This window comes from Lepidothrix coronata, unplaced genomic scaffold, assembly GCF_001604755.1.
Source record: "Lepidothrix coronata isolate B3197 unplaced genomic scaffold, Lepidothrix_coronata-1.0 Scaffold14, whole genome shotgun sequence".
Taxonomy (NCBI): Eukaryota; Metazoa; Chordata; class Aves; order Passeriformes; family Pipridae; genus Lepidothrix; species Lepidothrix coronata.
Genome location: NW_016690194.1, coordinates 7,864,517 through 7,881,861, shown reverse-complemented (window position 1 = coordinate 7,881,861; position 17,345 = coordinate 7,864,517). Strand labels below are relative to the sequence as shown.

The following is a 17,345-nucleotide window of genomic DNA, read 5'->3' as shown; positions in this document are numbered from 1 at the left end:
TACTGGGCATTCCTGCCTGAACTGGATGATAGATAGTCTTGGAGTCTTGGGACTTTTTTAACCACTCCTGGGATCCAGAGGAAGACTGCAGACCACCATTCTCAACCAGACTGCAACCACCACTCTCAACTGGACTGCAATCACCACTCTTGACCAGACTGCAACAGCACTCTCACCAACAGGTTTTCCCCTCTCCTTTTACTTTGGTCTCAGGGGGCCCAACAAACACCACTCTGTTCATGCCCCAGGGTGCTGGGTTATACATTTGGGTTTCGTGGGTTAAAAGCAATTGTTTGTCTGTATAATCGTACTTATTGTATTATTTTATTAAATTGTTGTTCTGGTTTATAATCTCTCTTTTGAGTTGGGTTCATTTCCCCTGCTGGTTTACCTTTAAACCAGCACACCTAATTTTTTTTCAGTCTGTGTCTTCATCATGGAGCTTGCAGAGTAAAGGCCAAAATTTGATTTTATGACCTTACTATAAAAGTATGAAGAGAAGTTTTGATAATAGAAGCACATGATAATCACTTAGTAGTAATGGCACTCTTGAGAAGTAGAACATAACATCTGATTTCTTTGTATTTGATTTATTCTGATAGCCATTGCTTACACACATGTTGACCAGTGTGATAACAGAATAATGCGTTGCTGTTGGTGGAGATGCTACCTTAGCACTAAAAGCATTTAATCTCTTTGGACATGTAAGAAAATAAGTGGCGTTTCTTCCCATTACTATCTGAAAAGCTGTCTTCTGTTGCATGAAACATAATTAATTACTTCATTTTCATGTCACCTCCTGCAGATCTGAAGCTTAACACAACATCATTTGAAAAGTTTACTTGTCTGGAAGTGTCTGTGTGTTCGTTAGCTGCTACTGCTGCAATTTGGTGAAGATGTTGCCTTTGACTTAAATTATTTTATGTGAACGCATGAAACAAGATTAATCATATCCTTCACCTCAGTGCTGCAATACCACACTGGCTACTAACTGGTTTTAAGTCATACTTCAGAAATCAAAATGTTAATAGGTCAAGAAGATCCATTTTGTTTTGTTTTAAATCTGTGAAGCAAACTTGTGGAGATAAATGCCTCCTGTTAATCAGATTTCAGAGCTGAATGGCTTTATAAACTTAAGAGATCTGGGTGAAAATGTGTTTTTTCGTTCTGTAGTTAGAAGTCACCTTGAAGTTACAAACCTTGTGACTTTCATTTTTATCTAGTAATAGACAAAAACTGTCTGAAATAGTCCCTGGCACTATGTGTTCTCCAAGTCTGCTGAAGTTAAAAAAAAAAATTAAAAAAGGGTTTGCAAATTCCATTTTATAGTTTCATTTTGCATTGTGATGGACTAGAAAGAGGAACGCATTGTCTGTTGCCTTGTCTCAGTTGCCCTGTCTCAGTGGAAATGCTGATTAATTCCTTCAGTAGGAATGAAAGCATTGATTTGGTCTTACCTGTAGGATTAGTCTTCAGGACAACAATTAACATGAGTTGCTACCACCAAGTTGCTTAATACTTCTCAGATCAAATATTGGATTGTGGAAAAAAAAAAAAGGACCTACATGGAGTAAGCAAACAATGTGATCAGCTGCAGAATGACTGAAATAACCAGTAGCTAAAGCGTGCTACGTTATGGCCACCAGGATTCTCCATAAAATGAGGTGTTGAACACCAAACCCAAAGCACCAAAGCACCACCACACTTAAACTAGAGATTTTTAATTATGGGTAATGATCTGATTAGCTAAACCAGATTTGTAGCTCATGTGAATGCAGTATTACACCATCACTTTTGAGCAGTGGTGATTTTAAGTTCATTTTATGTGTCTACAGAGTTTGAAACTTTAAAAACTTAGTTTTCCATACACAGCTCTTGCATAACTTGGAATTATTTCCAAGTGAAAATCTGCTTCTGTGCAGGAGGATTTAGGCTTTGCTTGTATTTAAAAGTGATGTTTTAACAGACGATATAAGAAGCAATAGCTGGTAGTAGAGGAAAAAAAAACTGTCATGAACTCAAGAGCAGATGAGATAGCAGTGAGAACATGCTTGGCCAAAAAAAAAAAAAGGAGATCAATACATTAAAATAATGAGTATGTAGGAATATACCTCTCGTGTCTGTGTCACCTTGAGCTGCACTGGTGTGCTGTAATCAGTGCTGTTGGACTAATGAAGCAGAGCCATGACACAGTTAATTGCATAATGATTTGAGATACATGACTGTCCTTCACAATACCTCCACAAAATATGTGTACAAGAATGACTGAAGTAAAATGACTGAATGTACAAAGCCAAGCCAGTACTTCAACTGCCTTCAGATTTCAGCTCTTCTTCAGTCTGTCGTGGTGTAAGTTCACACATATGATCTGCACACATATGCAAAGACAGTATCTTCTGGCAAAATGAAAAGTCTCTTTGGGCCTCTACCTTCTGCAATGAAGATGTAATTCCTACAATTAGAACAACTTCTACTTCTTAAAATATACCAAGTATCCATGCAGCTATCAGCAAAAATTTGATGCGTTATAGGAAAACAAGTAGAATTTTTTGTTTGTCAGGTATCATTCTAACAAACTTGGACAAGTTAGGACTGAACTATATTCATATATGAATATATGAATATATGAATATTTAAATTTATGCTAAAAATTGGGACTGCAAGCACATCTGTATAACATGTTCTGCTTACTCATGGAACCCAAGGAAAAAAAAAAACAGAAAAAACCCAAACAACAAAACAAAACAGAATAACAACAACAACAGCAAAACCACCAAATAAACCAAAAAAAAAAGTTCCTACAAATAAAAGCAACCCTGTTTTCTTGTGTTCACATCGAATTTCCCATTTTAAAATCTTTCCAGAAAGCCCAAGTATGCTAATTGTCTAGTAAATCTGGCTTTTTAGAAAAATAAATGATCATGTCTTTTTAAAGCAATGTTTTCAAAACTCATTGGATTCATTTCAATTGATTTTAACCTCTCAAAGCAAGGCTCTAAGTTGAAGATAGTGCTCCAGGTTTATTCTCGTTTAGTAGATACAGAAAAGCTGATTATATCTGTGTTAGATGCTTTCTAAAGAAAGGTTGAAATAATTAAAATTGTGGTTTAGATTTGTGTATTACCTCCCACAGATATCAAGCAGAGCCTGAGCAGTTAGTTTGGAACTTTTAGGTGGCTGAAGCTGGGTTGCATGGATTGTATTCCTTATGGTTGCTTTGCTCAATTAACTATTGCTCAGTTTAAACACTTTGGAATAATGTTCTTTTAAAGGTGAAAAGAGATGTTGATAAGAAAAAAAATAAGAGTATACACAGAAAACTAAGGGATATTAAAAAACATCTAGAGTTACAGATTTATGCTTAAAATACACCGTGGAGTCACAAACATATCATCTCATTTTACTACACTGTTATACTAATGAAAGAATTCCACTGCACATATAAAAAGAAACCTTTATGAATCTTTGCTATGATTTTCTTTTTCCACCCTAATAAAAGTGCATGACCTATCAATTAATTCTGTCTTTTTAACAGGGCTTCAAGCCTTGATCCTTAAAGCTGCTTTACATGAATATAAGGTTATATCTACATCAAATGGCTTCTAGGAACAAGATCTAAATGCAGATATCTGAATTTCCAGTTACTAAAAAGTTAGATGTGTTGTAGAACAAGATGGAAACAGCTTAGAGACCATAAGAGCAGCTGTTTCTGTGTAGTCAGATTTAAATAACAGTCGTTTGCATGCAGTTTGTGTCCAGCATTGTGGATATAGCTCATATTTAGCACATCTCTTCAGCAATATATTGTAGGATATTCCCATCTTTTTCCTTCTTTCTGAAGAACATGTAATGTAGAATTCATTGTAATATAGAATTCATATTAATGCCACTGGTAATTTTTAAGCAATTTCAATGAATACATCTTGCAACAAGTAATATTATCATTTCTAGAAACAGTTGGTATTCTTAAAGGGGGGAAAAAAACAAACAGTGCCAAACCACAAAGACAGAAAGAACATCTCTAGGCAGCAAAATAAGAACTGCCTCTTGAAAAGCACATACTCTTCTCCTGGCAAATGAACATGCTCATTATCAGGCAGGCTAGCGGGAATACTAATTACACTGGTGCTGTAATCCCACTGATTCCCATTGTAGACCTCCTACAAAAATGAAGATTGTCTTTCAGTGTGACTATATCTTGCTGTTTCAGTCTCACTTCCAAGACAAGGTTTGGGTTTGGGTTTTGTTTTTTTCCAGACCTGCTTTTTCTAACAGGCAGGTTTAACAGGGAGCAATCATCGAGCATATGGATGCATGTGTCATGAGCTACCTTCAAAACGGCTGTAGCTGTTTAGCTACTTTTGGTTAAAATCATGAATTTTTGTAGTAGTGCTGCTTTATGTCAAAGAAAATCAAAACCAAACAAGTCCTTTGGAGTGAACTTAGGGGTAGGAGAGGATACACTACGTTTTCCACATAGGTAAGCTTTTGTTTTTGTAACATGCTCCATAAACAACAACAAAAAAGAAACCTACACATCACTAAAGACATGTGAATGTAAATATAAAACCAAGAAACTTTGAAAGAAGTTGTCTGCAGCTCTCCTGCGGTCAGGCTAAACTTTCTCAGAACACTGTGTCTAAATAACAAATTTCCTAAAAGAGCTGGCAAGCTGTTGAGTTTTCTTGTATTCTTTGAGGAAATGCTTCTGTCCATACCTAGGGAGGGGAGAAGTGCGTGGCCAGTGCCAGGTTCAGCAGCAGCAAATAAAGAAGATTATTTTTAAATCCAGTTTGGTTCCTAATTTTGTTTTTAAATGCCTAAGTTGTGCTTAAATTGTTAATTGGCTGTAGCCTGTGCCTTAACCATCTGTAATCATTAGAAATAAAGGTGGTAATTAATAGATCCACAGCTGCCCAAATCTCCTCCACTCATAGGACTCTGCCCAAGTCCAGATCCACCAAAAAATCAGAATTCAGAATCACATATCTTGTCATGTCATTTCAACCTAAGATAAAAATAATAATAATTAGTTACTCTTATGTGGCAATTAGGAGCTCTGGTTTCTGTGTCTGTCATCCCTGAAGTGTGTAAGTATGGCAATTACTTCACAGGGTGACTTGAAAACTACTATGAATTTACCTTCTATAATATGAATGCAGTTTCATTCTTGTGAGGAGGTTTGGTTTTTTCAGTGTTGCCCCATAATTTCTTTTATTCAGATTAATTTTAGTAGTATTTAAGTGACTATGAGTTATGTCGATGTTTAATGTCAATACTCTAACATGGTAGAAATGTTATTTTTCACAGTGCCAACTTTAAAGGTCAAAATAATTTTTCACATAAAGATTGAAGTATTTCTCTATGAGAGTTCAGAAGCAGAGTTTGTGAAATTAAAGTCCTCACTACACAATAATATTTTTTTCTTGCAAAAATTCATATTTCCTGCTTAGCAACAAAATAAAATAAAGGTAATGTGTATCAGTAAGTTGTTGAATGCTGGGTTGTGCCTCCAGCTAGCTAGTAACACACAGAGCAAGGAGAATTGTGATAGTTCACAGCTGGTGCTACATCATGTGCTTGGTCTAAGTTGTGACTTTTTGGCATTGCCCAGGTAAATCAGAGAGTAGGACAGGAGACACATACTCTAAGCTATTATAAGAGGACATTTTTGTCCACATTGAGAGAATCAGGACAAGAAATAACAAATGATGTAAGAAGGATTCAGGTTGGACTTACTCAAACACCAAATGGGGTTGTTGAATGTTCACTACTGGATCATTTCAAAAAAAGGTATTCAGTAAACATTTGTCAGAATGGTGTGGCTGTAATGTAATTCATGTTTCTTTGGATAGAGACTTTTCCAGATGGTTTGATGCTGTGGTTTTCTCAGATAGGGACACACAAACAGCGTGTGTTCATTTTGTGAGTCTTCTCAGGCCAGCTCCATTAAAAGCATTTTGAACATTCCTGAGGATGATGACAGTAACATTAACATGACAGAGCTCAACACAAAAACAATCACTTCATGTAGAAATACTTAAAAAATTGTGATTTTTCTGATTACAGCTTTGCAGATATGAGGTTTTAGATGTACCCTTCTTTTTGAGCATAGAAATAACCATGCTTGGTCTGGTGACAGTCCAAGAGTCCTGTCTTAGACAGTGATCAGAAGTGAATGCTTGATGAATGAGTGTAAGAACATGGACAAGCATCAAGTAATGGTTCTCCCATTGTGTTTTCCCAGCTTCAAGTAGTCTTGTAGTTTAAGTAGTCTTCAGTTTCTTCAGAAGCTGTATCTTCCTTTAATTTTACTCCTGTTGTATAGGTCCCTTTTTCAACTGTGCTGTAGGTTTCAGTTCCCCAACATTAATCCCTGTGTGTTTTGGTGGGGAATTTGCAATCCTATCTATCCTACTCAAAGAGCAGAATGGAAAAATTACCAAACTAGAACTAAGCAAATCAGTCCTGAATAACTACCCTCTTATTTCAATCACAACATTGTTTAAAAAAGACATAATCTGCTTTCGCTGTCTGAGCTATCATCTCAATATGTTTTTGTTCTATGTTGGAAACATAATTTTTTTTGCACACTTACTCAAGATAGAAAATCCTTCTGAATGTCCATCAGAGGGAGATGAATCCCAGTGTGAGAAAATGCTTATGGACAGAAAGCTGAAGTCTCTATGTGAAAAATACAGAAGAAATAGGTTGAAGACTAGATTGTATGTTTAGTTTATGCATATATCAGCATTAATTAATGCAATGTCTGTGGTCATGAGTAATCCCATTGTTCAGTGGTAAAGTTGGCAACCAGGAACCGTCATGTTACTAAAAGAGTGTATCCAACCATCTCCCTGCAAAAGCACTTTACTTAGGATTTATAAAAAAGATTTTAGTATTATCACTTCATGGTTGTGAAAAAACAAGCCCTGCAAGAACATCCTATTGCATATTGGTGGGCACTTTGATAACAGACTGTTAATTCCATATCTATATCCACCTACCCAGCTCCTAAGAGTCAAACTCACTGTTAAGTGAGAACAGCTATCCTTGACAGAACAAACTGGGCGAGGATGTGTGCATCCTTGCAGGAGGAACAAGAAGAAAAAGGAGGCTGGGATGGCATGGTGGGGGCAGCATGAATTACTGTTGTACTAGAGGTCATCTGTAATCCCACTGTCAGAAGCTGCATTCAACACCGTCACCAGGCCATGCCAAGCACAGCCAGAGTAGTCTCATTCCAGAAAACTAGGTGCTGGGAGGAAGGCATGATTGCAGATGTCTAAAGAAGATTTGTTTTCCACCTGCCTTCAATTTTGCATCTGTTTGTTTTGGTGATATTGGCTAGAGGCAGACCAACTGAGGGAATGGAAAGCAATATATTCTTGCTGTGAAGTCAGGCATGTTTCGCCATCAGTAATGAGAAGTCTTTTCATTCTGTTTGCAGAGGCATAATCCTCACATTTGCAAGCAATTTTTAAACCATTTGGAGGTTTTGCTTAGTTTGTGGACTGACATAAATGTAAAAGTTCAAATTGAAAATACTCATGTTTACCTAGCACTTTCTGCTTATTATCTCTTAATGTAGTAACTCTTTATCATAAAAGGCTTTGTCTTTTCACAATAAAGAGAGAGATTCAATGACTTATTTCCCTATTTCAATTTTCTCCTGACGAGATATCAATGTAAAACACAGTAAGCTGACTGTCATCTTCTGCTTCCTTTTACACCAATATTATTGTTCAGCTAGAGGGATTTATTGTTGTCAGAGATCAGAGTGGAAGCATAGAACTCATCCTCTGTCTGGGGAGCTGTTTGATTCCCATACTCTCAGCCTACAAGTGAAATCTGGACTAAAAATCAATTTTTTTGTAGCACCAAATGGTACATGATGTTTCTAGACCTAATTAAGTTTGAGATTGGATAAGAATCCTTCAAGGCAGGTTTATAACCATTGCTGTCTTCATGTGAGTTGGTGGGGAATCTTAGGAGAACTGGAAAGATTCACTTTTCCCATGTTATTAACTTTTCCCGTGTTATTAGCTTTTCCCATCATTCCCTGGATCCACTCACATTCACTTAGTTGTTGGTATCTTTGCATTCTGTTACCTCCATGGACAGTGAGGTTTTATGCATATAGGATATAAAGTAAATTGTGTTTGATGAGAACAGGAGAAGCCTTAAAGGGGTTTTATTTAGTGCATAAGAGTAATTGTCATTGTAGGATTAAAACCAGTATTACATGAGTTAGTATCTTGCTTTTTAATGACACTTAAACAAAAGTTCCAGATGACAAAATCTTCCTTGTGAATCTGTATAATGAACCTGTCAGGCAGCTTTTTATTGCTTTTTAATTTATTTTTTTTAATCTTTCTTGCATCAAGTGAATTGTCATACCCCAATGTGTCAGCATTAACTAATAAAAATGGGCTTTTTTATTTAGTAACTAATGTTGACCAGTCTAAATTGCACACTGTAGTGATACTATTATTTGTCAAGCTGTCATGATTTTTGTTAAATGAACTATGGATTTAATAGAAGCAGGGATATAACAATAAAATATAATCCAGCTGTACTTGCTTAAAATATGCATCTCAGTTTTCCTTAAAAAAGAAACAATCTGAAAAAGCTGTCGTTGCTTGTTTTCTTCATTGTTAGTGGTCAATGGCATATCACAACTCTTAAACAGTTAAAGAAATAATTGATACCCTAACTTGAAGAAAAGTATTGTTTGTGTCTGAAATTTAATATCTTATGCAGAAACTAGTCTGTAACCAGTCCTTTATCGATAAAACGTTTGATGGAACCAGAGGTAAGTCATTTATCTGAGAGTTTTCAGGAAAGGTGAATTTCTTGGGAATTTAAAGAGTAGTAGCCCCATTAGAGTTTTTATAAGAAGAAAGAATGACTTGCTAATCTAGTGCAGTATTTGGAAGAAATTAATGAGCATATGGCTAAGAGAAGTCCATTTACTGTGGTATTTGACTATCCAAAAATGTGTTCAATATTTCATTTTAACTGATAAAATAAAGTAAATTGAAAGGTTTTCTTGTTGAATACTGTCTGATTCAAATAAAGACCTAAAGGGTGAGTAAAGGGGCAGGTATAACAGTGGTAGACTTACTCACAGTATCCTAATAAAACTTCTGCTGAAGTCATGGCTGTTGAATAAATTTAAAATATACCAAAAAGTTCTGATTTAAGAAATGTACTTATAATTATAATATTGTTTAGAAATTATTATCCAGTCTCGTACTTCCTACACATCACATGTTGTAATGCCTGAACTGAATACGAAAATATCTCTAACGTGCTGGTTGTAACTTTTAAGAATGGTAAATTTTGTGTTTAACTCACATTGAAAAAGTCACAAACATGACAAACCATGACTGGAGCTGCAATGAAAATAAGGAGCTTGTATAATAAAGTGCCTATTCCCTGAAGGTAGAGATTTGCTTTGAATTTCAGGAATAATCCTCTTAATGATATGGAAGATAAACACTTCTGAGCATATATGGTCAAAGTAAGAGTTAAGTGCTGTACTTGGTAATTAAACTGCCTTCAATTTGGAAAGGAAAATTCAACTTTCTCTTGTAAGGATTTCACACGTTTCAAAAAACTTTTAATGCATCTCAAACAAGAGATGTACTAACTAACACACCTAACACCTAACACACCTAGCACCTTCAACATGTCTCTTTTTTAATGTCCCCTTGGAGACCTCTCCTGCTTTCTCACATCTCTATTTTTTAATAATTATCAATCTATGACTGCAGCTGTTAAGGGTGGTTAATTTCATACATGTATCCTGTGTGCGTTGTGAGCTGCACATACACATAGACACATCCGTGTGCATTTCTTTTCCATTATGGAGTAGCAAAGGTATTTTAATAAGTAAATATAGGAAACTTTTGAAGAGATGCACTTTCCTTAAAAAACTAAAGTTGTTTACCTCTGACTTGCGAGCAGATATAGCAGTTCATACACCAAAGAATTTTATTCTGCTTCAATGGAAATATTTCAGAGGCAGAGCTAAGACTTGGAATAGGTCTTTCAGTTCTTAAGTAACAGCGTGATAAAAATACAATGAAGAATGACACTTTTCCAACATATATGGGCTTTTTGAATACATTCTATATTGAGCCTGCCTGTGCTGGTGACAAAGGATTTGTTTTCTTGTGGCACTACTGCACGCCTGGCACAGCAATGGGAGAGAGCTGTGTGTTGTCATGTTCTGAGCACCATTATTAAAGTGCTGGATGCAAAGCCTTTATTGTTGGCTGATAAAGAAGAGTAGATTCTAGCCCAGCTTCATGGAATGTTAAAAATATGTGTGAAATCATAGTGTGGTGCAAGTCAGTCGTTAATTTCAGTGGGGCCAGGATTTCATTTAGGGATATCCTGGAAGTTTTATCCAGGCTTTGCATTGAAGGATCACACCCTGGACCCCACCCTTATGGGAGGTTTGGTTTACCTTTTTTCAAAGCACCAGTAAGTGCTTGTTCATGGCCCTTCCTCCACAATCAGCTTAAAACTTCAGTTTAGTTTATATTTTTCTCCATCACCAGTGACACACAGTACCTGGGGACTGTGCTACGAGTGGCTCCCTGCACTGTCTCCCTGGCAAGAGGAGCAAATTGCAACAGTCACTTTTTCTTCTCTGTGCCTTTAAATTAATGAGGAATTAAATTATTTGTGACTTTCTGCCCACGTGGGCATTTCAGAATTCATTCTTGGGTACTACTTGAGGTGAAACACTGCGAGGTTCCTGACAAGATCTGAAATGTGGGTAAACATCTGTCATGTGGTACCAAAAATTGACAAAGTGCAGTTGACCTACAAAGCAGAAGATCTTTTGGACAACAGACAAATATTGGCTGCCAGAATAATTCCTGAATTTACCTTCTCTTTAGATTCTGCATTGGAATTGAGTAAATAAAATCTCATTTACTTGGAACTGGTTGGGGGTGTTGAATAGTAGATAGACTGACAATAAATTTGTATACAATGAATTTTCAACATTTTCTCAGTTTGGATTGTTCACAATAACTGAGTGTTTTTCCTCCTGTACTCAAATGGAGTGGCTTCAGAAAACAATGTTAGCAGAATTATCTTGATTTTCTAAAATCTTATGTCTACAAGTATTTCTGGTGAATAAATTAATGATGAATACCACACATGAAATTATGAACACCGGGACATTACAGTCAAGTACACACTTAGTGGTTGCTGATTAAATGTATAAGACCGTTAAATATTTTTGGTGTGACTGAACAATAATGTGTCTAGTTTCCTATTTCTAAAAAAAACCAGCAATAACAATCTGTGGTATGTTGGCTAAATACTAACCTCTGGGACAAGAGCAGCAATATGGAACTTGGCAGTAATTGCAGAATTTTAAATTTGCTTTTAGCAATCATTTCAATATTTGAATCTGAGGATTAGTTTTTTTAATTGTGTCCACAAAACTCAAACTCTCAACTCTTCAGACAGAGCAAACTAAGAGCTTAATCCATTACATTAATTTTACAAGGAGAACAGTTAATTACCAGAAGTATTTTTTACTTTTTTTTTTTAATTTCTACGAAAACAAGATTAGTTGAGCATTTTAAATTCCTTCTAAGCTGTGTTTGGCATGACTTTTTGGATCTATTTCTATGCTATTGCTATTACAGCCACTTGGGGCTCAGAAAAGTTGATCATTTGAGTTGCATTCATTTCTTTTTTCCTTTTGCATTTGCAGGATGCTCTGGCCCACTAGGGATTGAAGGAGGGATTGTGTCAAACCAACAAATCACTGCATCATCCACCCATCGAGCTCTTTTTGGTCTCCAGAAATGGTACCCATACTATGCACGGCTTAATAAGAAGGGTCTTGTGAATGCCTGGACTGCTGCAGAGAATGACAGATGGCCATGGATTCAGGTAACAGATGGAGCTGAGAGGGAAAAAAATCTCCTTGACACAATTGCCACTGTCACTTAAGAAACTGATGAAGACAAGTGGTTAATGAACAGCTAGATTCTTATTCACTGTCAGAAACATGGCCTAGGCTAAAAGGGACTATTTAGTTGCAAAACAGTGATAATCTTGATTTTACAAAAGCACAAATCTTTTTATTTAAAAATGTGCATGTGTTCTTTTGTGGCTCTAAACTGTGGAAAGCAGGTTTATTAAGGCTGCTTTCAAAGAAGCTACTTTCCACAGATGTTACATTTCGTAGTTGGGTCCTTAGAAGCACATCACAGCAATATCTCACGGTGGAGATGTTTTGACATGTGCATTCTTCTGTGGGCATCTTTCTAGAGAGCTTTAATGTGGTTTTGGCTGTACCAGAGCCTGCAGGAAGAGCTGGTCCTCTCTGCTGAGCTGCTCTGGGCACACAGGTTAAGTATCATCTGCATCGTAATGGAAGTAACAAGAAGTGTTTTAATTAAGGCTGGAACAGCTGTTAGTTCAGCCACATCCATGGGGCCGAAAATACAGATTTTCTCATTCCCACTCAAGGGTGTTATTGCTGGAATGATTCAAATGGCAGTGCCCTCATTGTGAACTGGATTTCTCTGTGCCCAACAAATGATTTCAGTGGAAGCAGTGAATATGAAGTCCTGTGGCAGTATTTTAATGAAGATAATGATTATCTAGTGATTGCTGTAGCTCTTTGCTTTTATGAGGTTTTCATGATATATGAATTGGCCTAAGCTTTGGCAATTTCAGCTGTTGGTTTATAAAGGTTAGTAAGTTAGATGCTTAAGGGAAAACCTTTTGCATTAATTGGGACAGTCAATACGTGAAGAGGATGCTTCCCTTCCAGTGAACATAGGATTTAGCTAAACATGGTATCTGAGCATCTTGTCTGTCAGCACTAAGTTGAACTGTCTATAATGTCCCTCATCTGTGTCAGACACACTCTACTCCAAGTTACCTTTGTGAGCATGTCATAATATTTGTCACATTCAAGTTTTTGTCCTGACTACCACTCATGATTTTTCCTGAGCGGCTCTGGGGAAAAAGCACAAGGGATTACCTGTTCATTTTTCTCATTTGGAGAGCAGACACAAAGTGCTGTTTGATGAAGTTTTCTGGAACTGGGGTGATGAGAGTGCTGAATTTTGTCAGTTCTGGAAAACGAAGCCAGTGTTACTATTTGTTATTTATTGCAGAGTGAAAACACAAAGGCCCTTCAATGTATCTTAAGTCAGTTTTCATCCGTAAAGACCAGAGGGGTTAGGAAGTCTAAAATTTATACATTGAGAAAGAACTGGAAAAAGTAGGGCTAAGGGACTCGGACAGAATTATTTCCACAGGAGCAGAAAGCTAATGTGACTTTAATGGATAATGAAAATGTCAACATTACAGTAGCTTTTGGGCTTCTTTAGAGAATGGGCTTTATTAAATGAGCTGGGGAAAAAAATTCAAAATCATTTAGCACTGAACTCCTAGACACATCTTTTTCTGGGAGATGAACTGGATGGGCATGTCTGATGGTCTCACGCTTCTACTGATGTTTGCACTTGTCAAAGCCGCAACCCACAGTACAGGCAGCTCCCAGACCCCTGTGCAGGTGTGTACCCAAACCAGACTTGGGTCTGCCTTGGGCTTTGCTCCCAGGAAAATCTTCCCTTTCCTCTTACCTCGGAGGGACATTGGGCTGATGGAGAAAATGTGTCTATAAATCTCAGCCCATGGCATCAGATCTGAACAATTTGTTCTTTTTTTTGGAGTCAATGGATCAAATCTAAGTAATTCCTATCCCATACAGGTTATTCTGTAATTTTGACAACTATAGTGTGTAAGGATTTTCTAGAAGCGTTAAGTGATATGATTAATGTATTCTAAGCAACAAGCAGTTCCTTCTTTTTCTTCTCACTTTTCTTGCATAATAAACTTGGTCTATAATTTTCACAAAACCTACCAAATATTTTTTCTATTTTTTTTTTTTTTTAATTCACAGCAAAATTAAAAGTACTCTGTAATTTCAGAAGAGAGCTTTAAATCTTAACAGGATTTCTTTCTTTCCATTTCTGAAGACTTTTCTCTTTAAAACACCTGGGACCATAAAATATGGAATTTTTAGGGGAATTATACTTGTAGGGAAAAAAGTGCTTTTTAGTGTTCTGCAGGAACCCTGTTTTGATTTGGCAAGGGAACAGAGCTCCACACACTCACACTTTATGTACTGCATAGTAATTCTTTACATCAGAGAACTGTTCTTCAAGCATAAAATGAGCTCTAAGAGACAAAAACTGCCTGACCCTTATGTGGATGAACAGTTTCTGTTGATGGAATAGGAGAAGCAGAAATCCTACAACTTGTTTTTGCACAGGTTCTGTGGTAGCCAGGGAGACACTTCATCAGCGTTTGTGGAGGATTGCAAAACAGTCAACCCGCTCTTGATTTGGGCTAAATTACCAGCTACCTTCCTTCTGGTCTGGTGGGAGAAAAAACCTCTGACAAGTACCTACTTGAGTTTTTACTTTATGCTGTCACCAGCTCCTCCCCAGACCCTACTGTGAGCAGCCTGCACATGGAATCTTCTCCGTGCTGCTCCCAGTGACAAAGAAGCTGGTCCAGAGGAAAGCATGAAAAATGGTGTGAATGTTTGGCAGAGATAAAGTGGGAAAAGTTACAAAATCAGAAAGTCTCTTTTTGGGAAATGTAAATGAACATTTAGCTTAGTGAACCTGAAGCAATAACCTGTTCTTGTAGTTTCCAATGCTAGATAAATTCTAGCGGAAACTGTGTATAATTGGCAAAGTCAGGCAAAGTATGATTATGTGCAGTTCTGTAGCTATTTTTGCCTTGATCCATCATTATCAACTTTCCTTATCATTTAATTTCTTTATTTATATGCAGCCTGGCAAATAAAAGGTTTGAGTGCTTTGCTTATAACTCACTTGTAATGAGTGCATAGCTTTTTTGCTCTAATCTTTCAGGTGTCTGATATACATGAATTAGTATTCAATTTCATTTTCCTGCATTCTCCCAATGAACTGCAAATTGAAATTGCCATTTTAAATTTACACTCTCAGTATGTAATTAGTAATGGCACTACTATGCTTGTAATTGGCTTGTGATTTAAAGGGTCAATGTCCATGTTTTCGAAAGAAAATTAAAGTCAGTCATACCTCCCTTTAAAGTTCTGCTGGCCTTTGTTTCTCCTCACAATTTGGCTGGAATAAAACAGCACCTGTGTACTGCTTACCACTTTCTTAGTGGTATTAAAATCCCATGCTTTTATTGATGCCAATATTTTGCCCCCAAAAAGGCATGAACAGAAAAACTGCTTAGAGACAAAGTTTGTAGCCTTAAGTAGCGAGGTATGTTTATTTCACAGGCCTCTGGAGTGCCCGGGGAACAGTCAGGTTGTCCTGGAAAAGCCTCTCCACCTTCCCGGTGAAATTACGGGATTTTTTACAATTTTTACGAGTGATTGCAATATATTTACATACATATTCACATACATATTCATATAATTGCAACATCTAGTTATAATATTTATAATAGGCGGAGTCTGTGGTGTGGTCTTCAATTTGGGGAGAATCTAGGAGGGTCATTCCTGTTCTTCATCCTTATGAGCCCCTGGCCCAGACTCCATCATCTTCATAAACTTTTCAACTTTCTTGGTTTTGGCAGACTCCATGGTGAATTTTGCAAGATTCTTGGACCCAAGCCCCCATTTTGCCCCTTATCTTACTTAAGTTAGGTGTGTGTGCATTCTTCCAGTGTACGGTACCACCTAATCTCTAAGTTCTGGCAGTACATCCTAGCTAAGTATTGGCAAATTCATTGTGCTCTTGTTTATACCTATATTCTGATTTTAACTCTCTACCTGCTTTCTAGGCCTTTTCTGGCTTCATTATTTTTCATTACTTTGTCCTGAAATATAACCAAAATGTCACTTTACCTTGTCCAGTAATGAGTCGTTTTTGTCAACTCTTTTTTTAAAAACAGCATTTTCTCTTTTCTCTTTTATCCTTTTGCATTTGTGGCTTTAAAATATGTTGGTTTGTTTCATCCTGATTTCACTTCATCCCTACTTATTCCTTGCACACATCTTTATTTTTTTATTTTTTTTTTTTATTTAAGGGAGTATGAATCAGAATAGATATCTCCAAGGTCAGGATTGTTGATTCTGTTATGTCTGTATCATATCCAAAATCATGAATCGTGAAGAGGATCCCTGCCTATTGGGTGGGGTTTTTTGTTTGTTTTGGTTTTTTTTAAGAGACTACCACCTCTTCTTTTTAAGTATTTTGTGCTTTTTTGGACATGGAAATTGTTTTTACAAGGTGTTAACCCACAGCCACCGCAGATTTGAGCACATCCTACATTTAGAGAATATTAAGAAAATGCACTTACTACAGTGTACCCTGCCATTGTGTAAGAGATGTGATTGAACACCTGAACTATTGTGGTAGACTGTTGGATACAAATGTTAGTTATTAAATAGAATAATAAGAAATCTATTTTGTTATCTTTCATTAAAATAGCATAAACTCTTTCTCTAGAGCAATCAGTGTGATTATGAATGGGTTTTTAAATAAAATATTCAAACATTTATTTTATTATTTTGATAAGTAGAAGGACTCATTTACAAAACAGCTGGACTGCTTGGTTTGGTTGCAGAATAAAAAAGGGAAAGTAAAGTTAGTTCAGGTTGAGTAGTTAGCTTTTTTCCTCTAGTTTTTATTGAATACAAGAATATCCAAAATAATTAAGTTTGGGATTTTTTTCTCCTCCAAGAATTCATCCCTTTCCAGGTCTATTTCACATTTTTGTTCTTTTCCAGGGTCAGTTTTTAAAAGTCAAATGTAATTTCAAAAGGGAAAAACTAGAAGTCTTACTTAGAATATATGAAAAGAGCATTCTAATTCTTGCCTTTTTCTAATTTATTACCTAAATGGCTTTTCTAAAACTATGTGCTGAGTTTCAGATGAAACTTTATATTCTGAGATACAATAGTTTGATCAAAAAGGTGTCTAACTTCTAATTGGTAATTTCAATAAATTTGCATTCCATTCCAAAATAAAACACATTGTGTTCATTTACTTTTACCTGCTCATTGCACTTGTTGTAAATAATATTTTTTGTTTTTTCAATAATTTTTTACAGTTTTAATAAAAATTTTCACCATGTTTCTTGAAACTATAAGTAAATAATCTTCCTGCAGAGATTGTTAATAAAAACAGGTGATCTGGGATGAAAAGGAATCTACTCGAGCAGCTTCAGGGCAAAATATTTCCAAAACTTCTGCCTAATTTAGAATTACTTTATTTAGTGTTTTGTTGTTATTGTTTGTGGTTTTGTTGTTTTTCTGATTAGTTGGTTTCTTTTTTGGT

The 17,345-nt window shown here is 36.3% G+C and overlaps 1 protein-coding gene across 3 annotated transcripts in view; it reads left to right on the top strand.

Moving 5' to 3' along the window:
• Positions 1–17,345, top strand: part of EDIL3 (EGF like repeats and discoidin domains 3) — a 229,776-nt gene that overhangs the window by 142,756 nt on the left and 69,675 nt on the right. For all 3 annotated transcript variants that reach the window (XM_017806317.1, XM_017806318.1, XM_017806316.1), the window contains one exon: positions 11,747–11,928. In XM_017806317.1, coding sequence (XP_017661806.1) covers positions 11,747–11,928 — 182 coding nt within the window. The remainder of the gene's footprint in view (positions 1–11,746; positions 11,929–17,345) is intronic.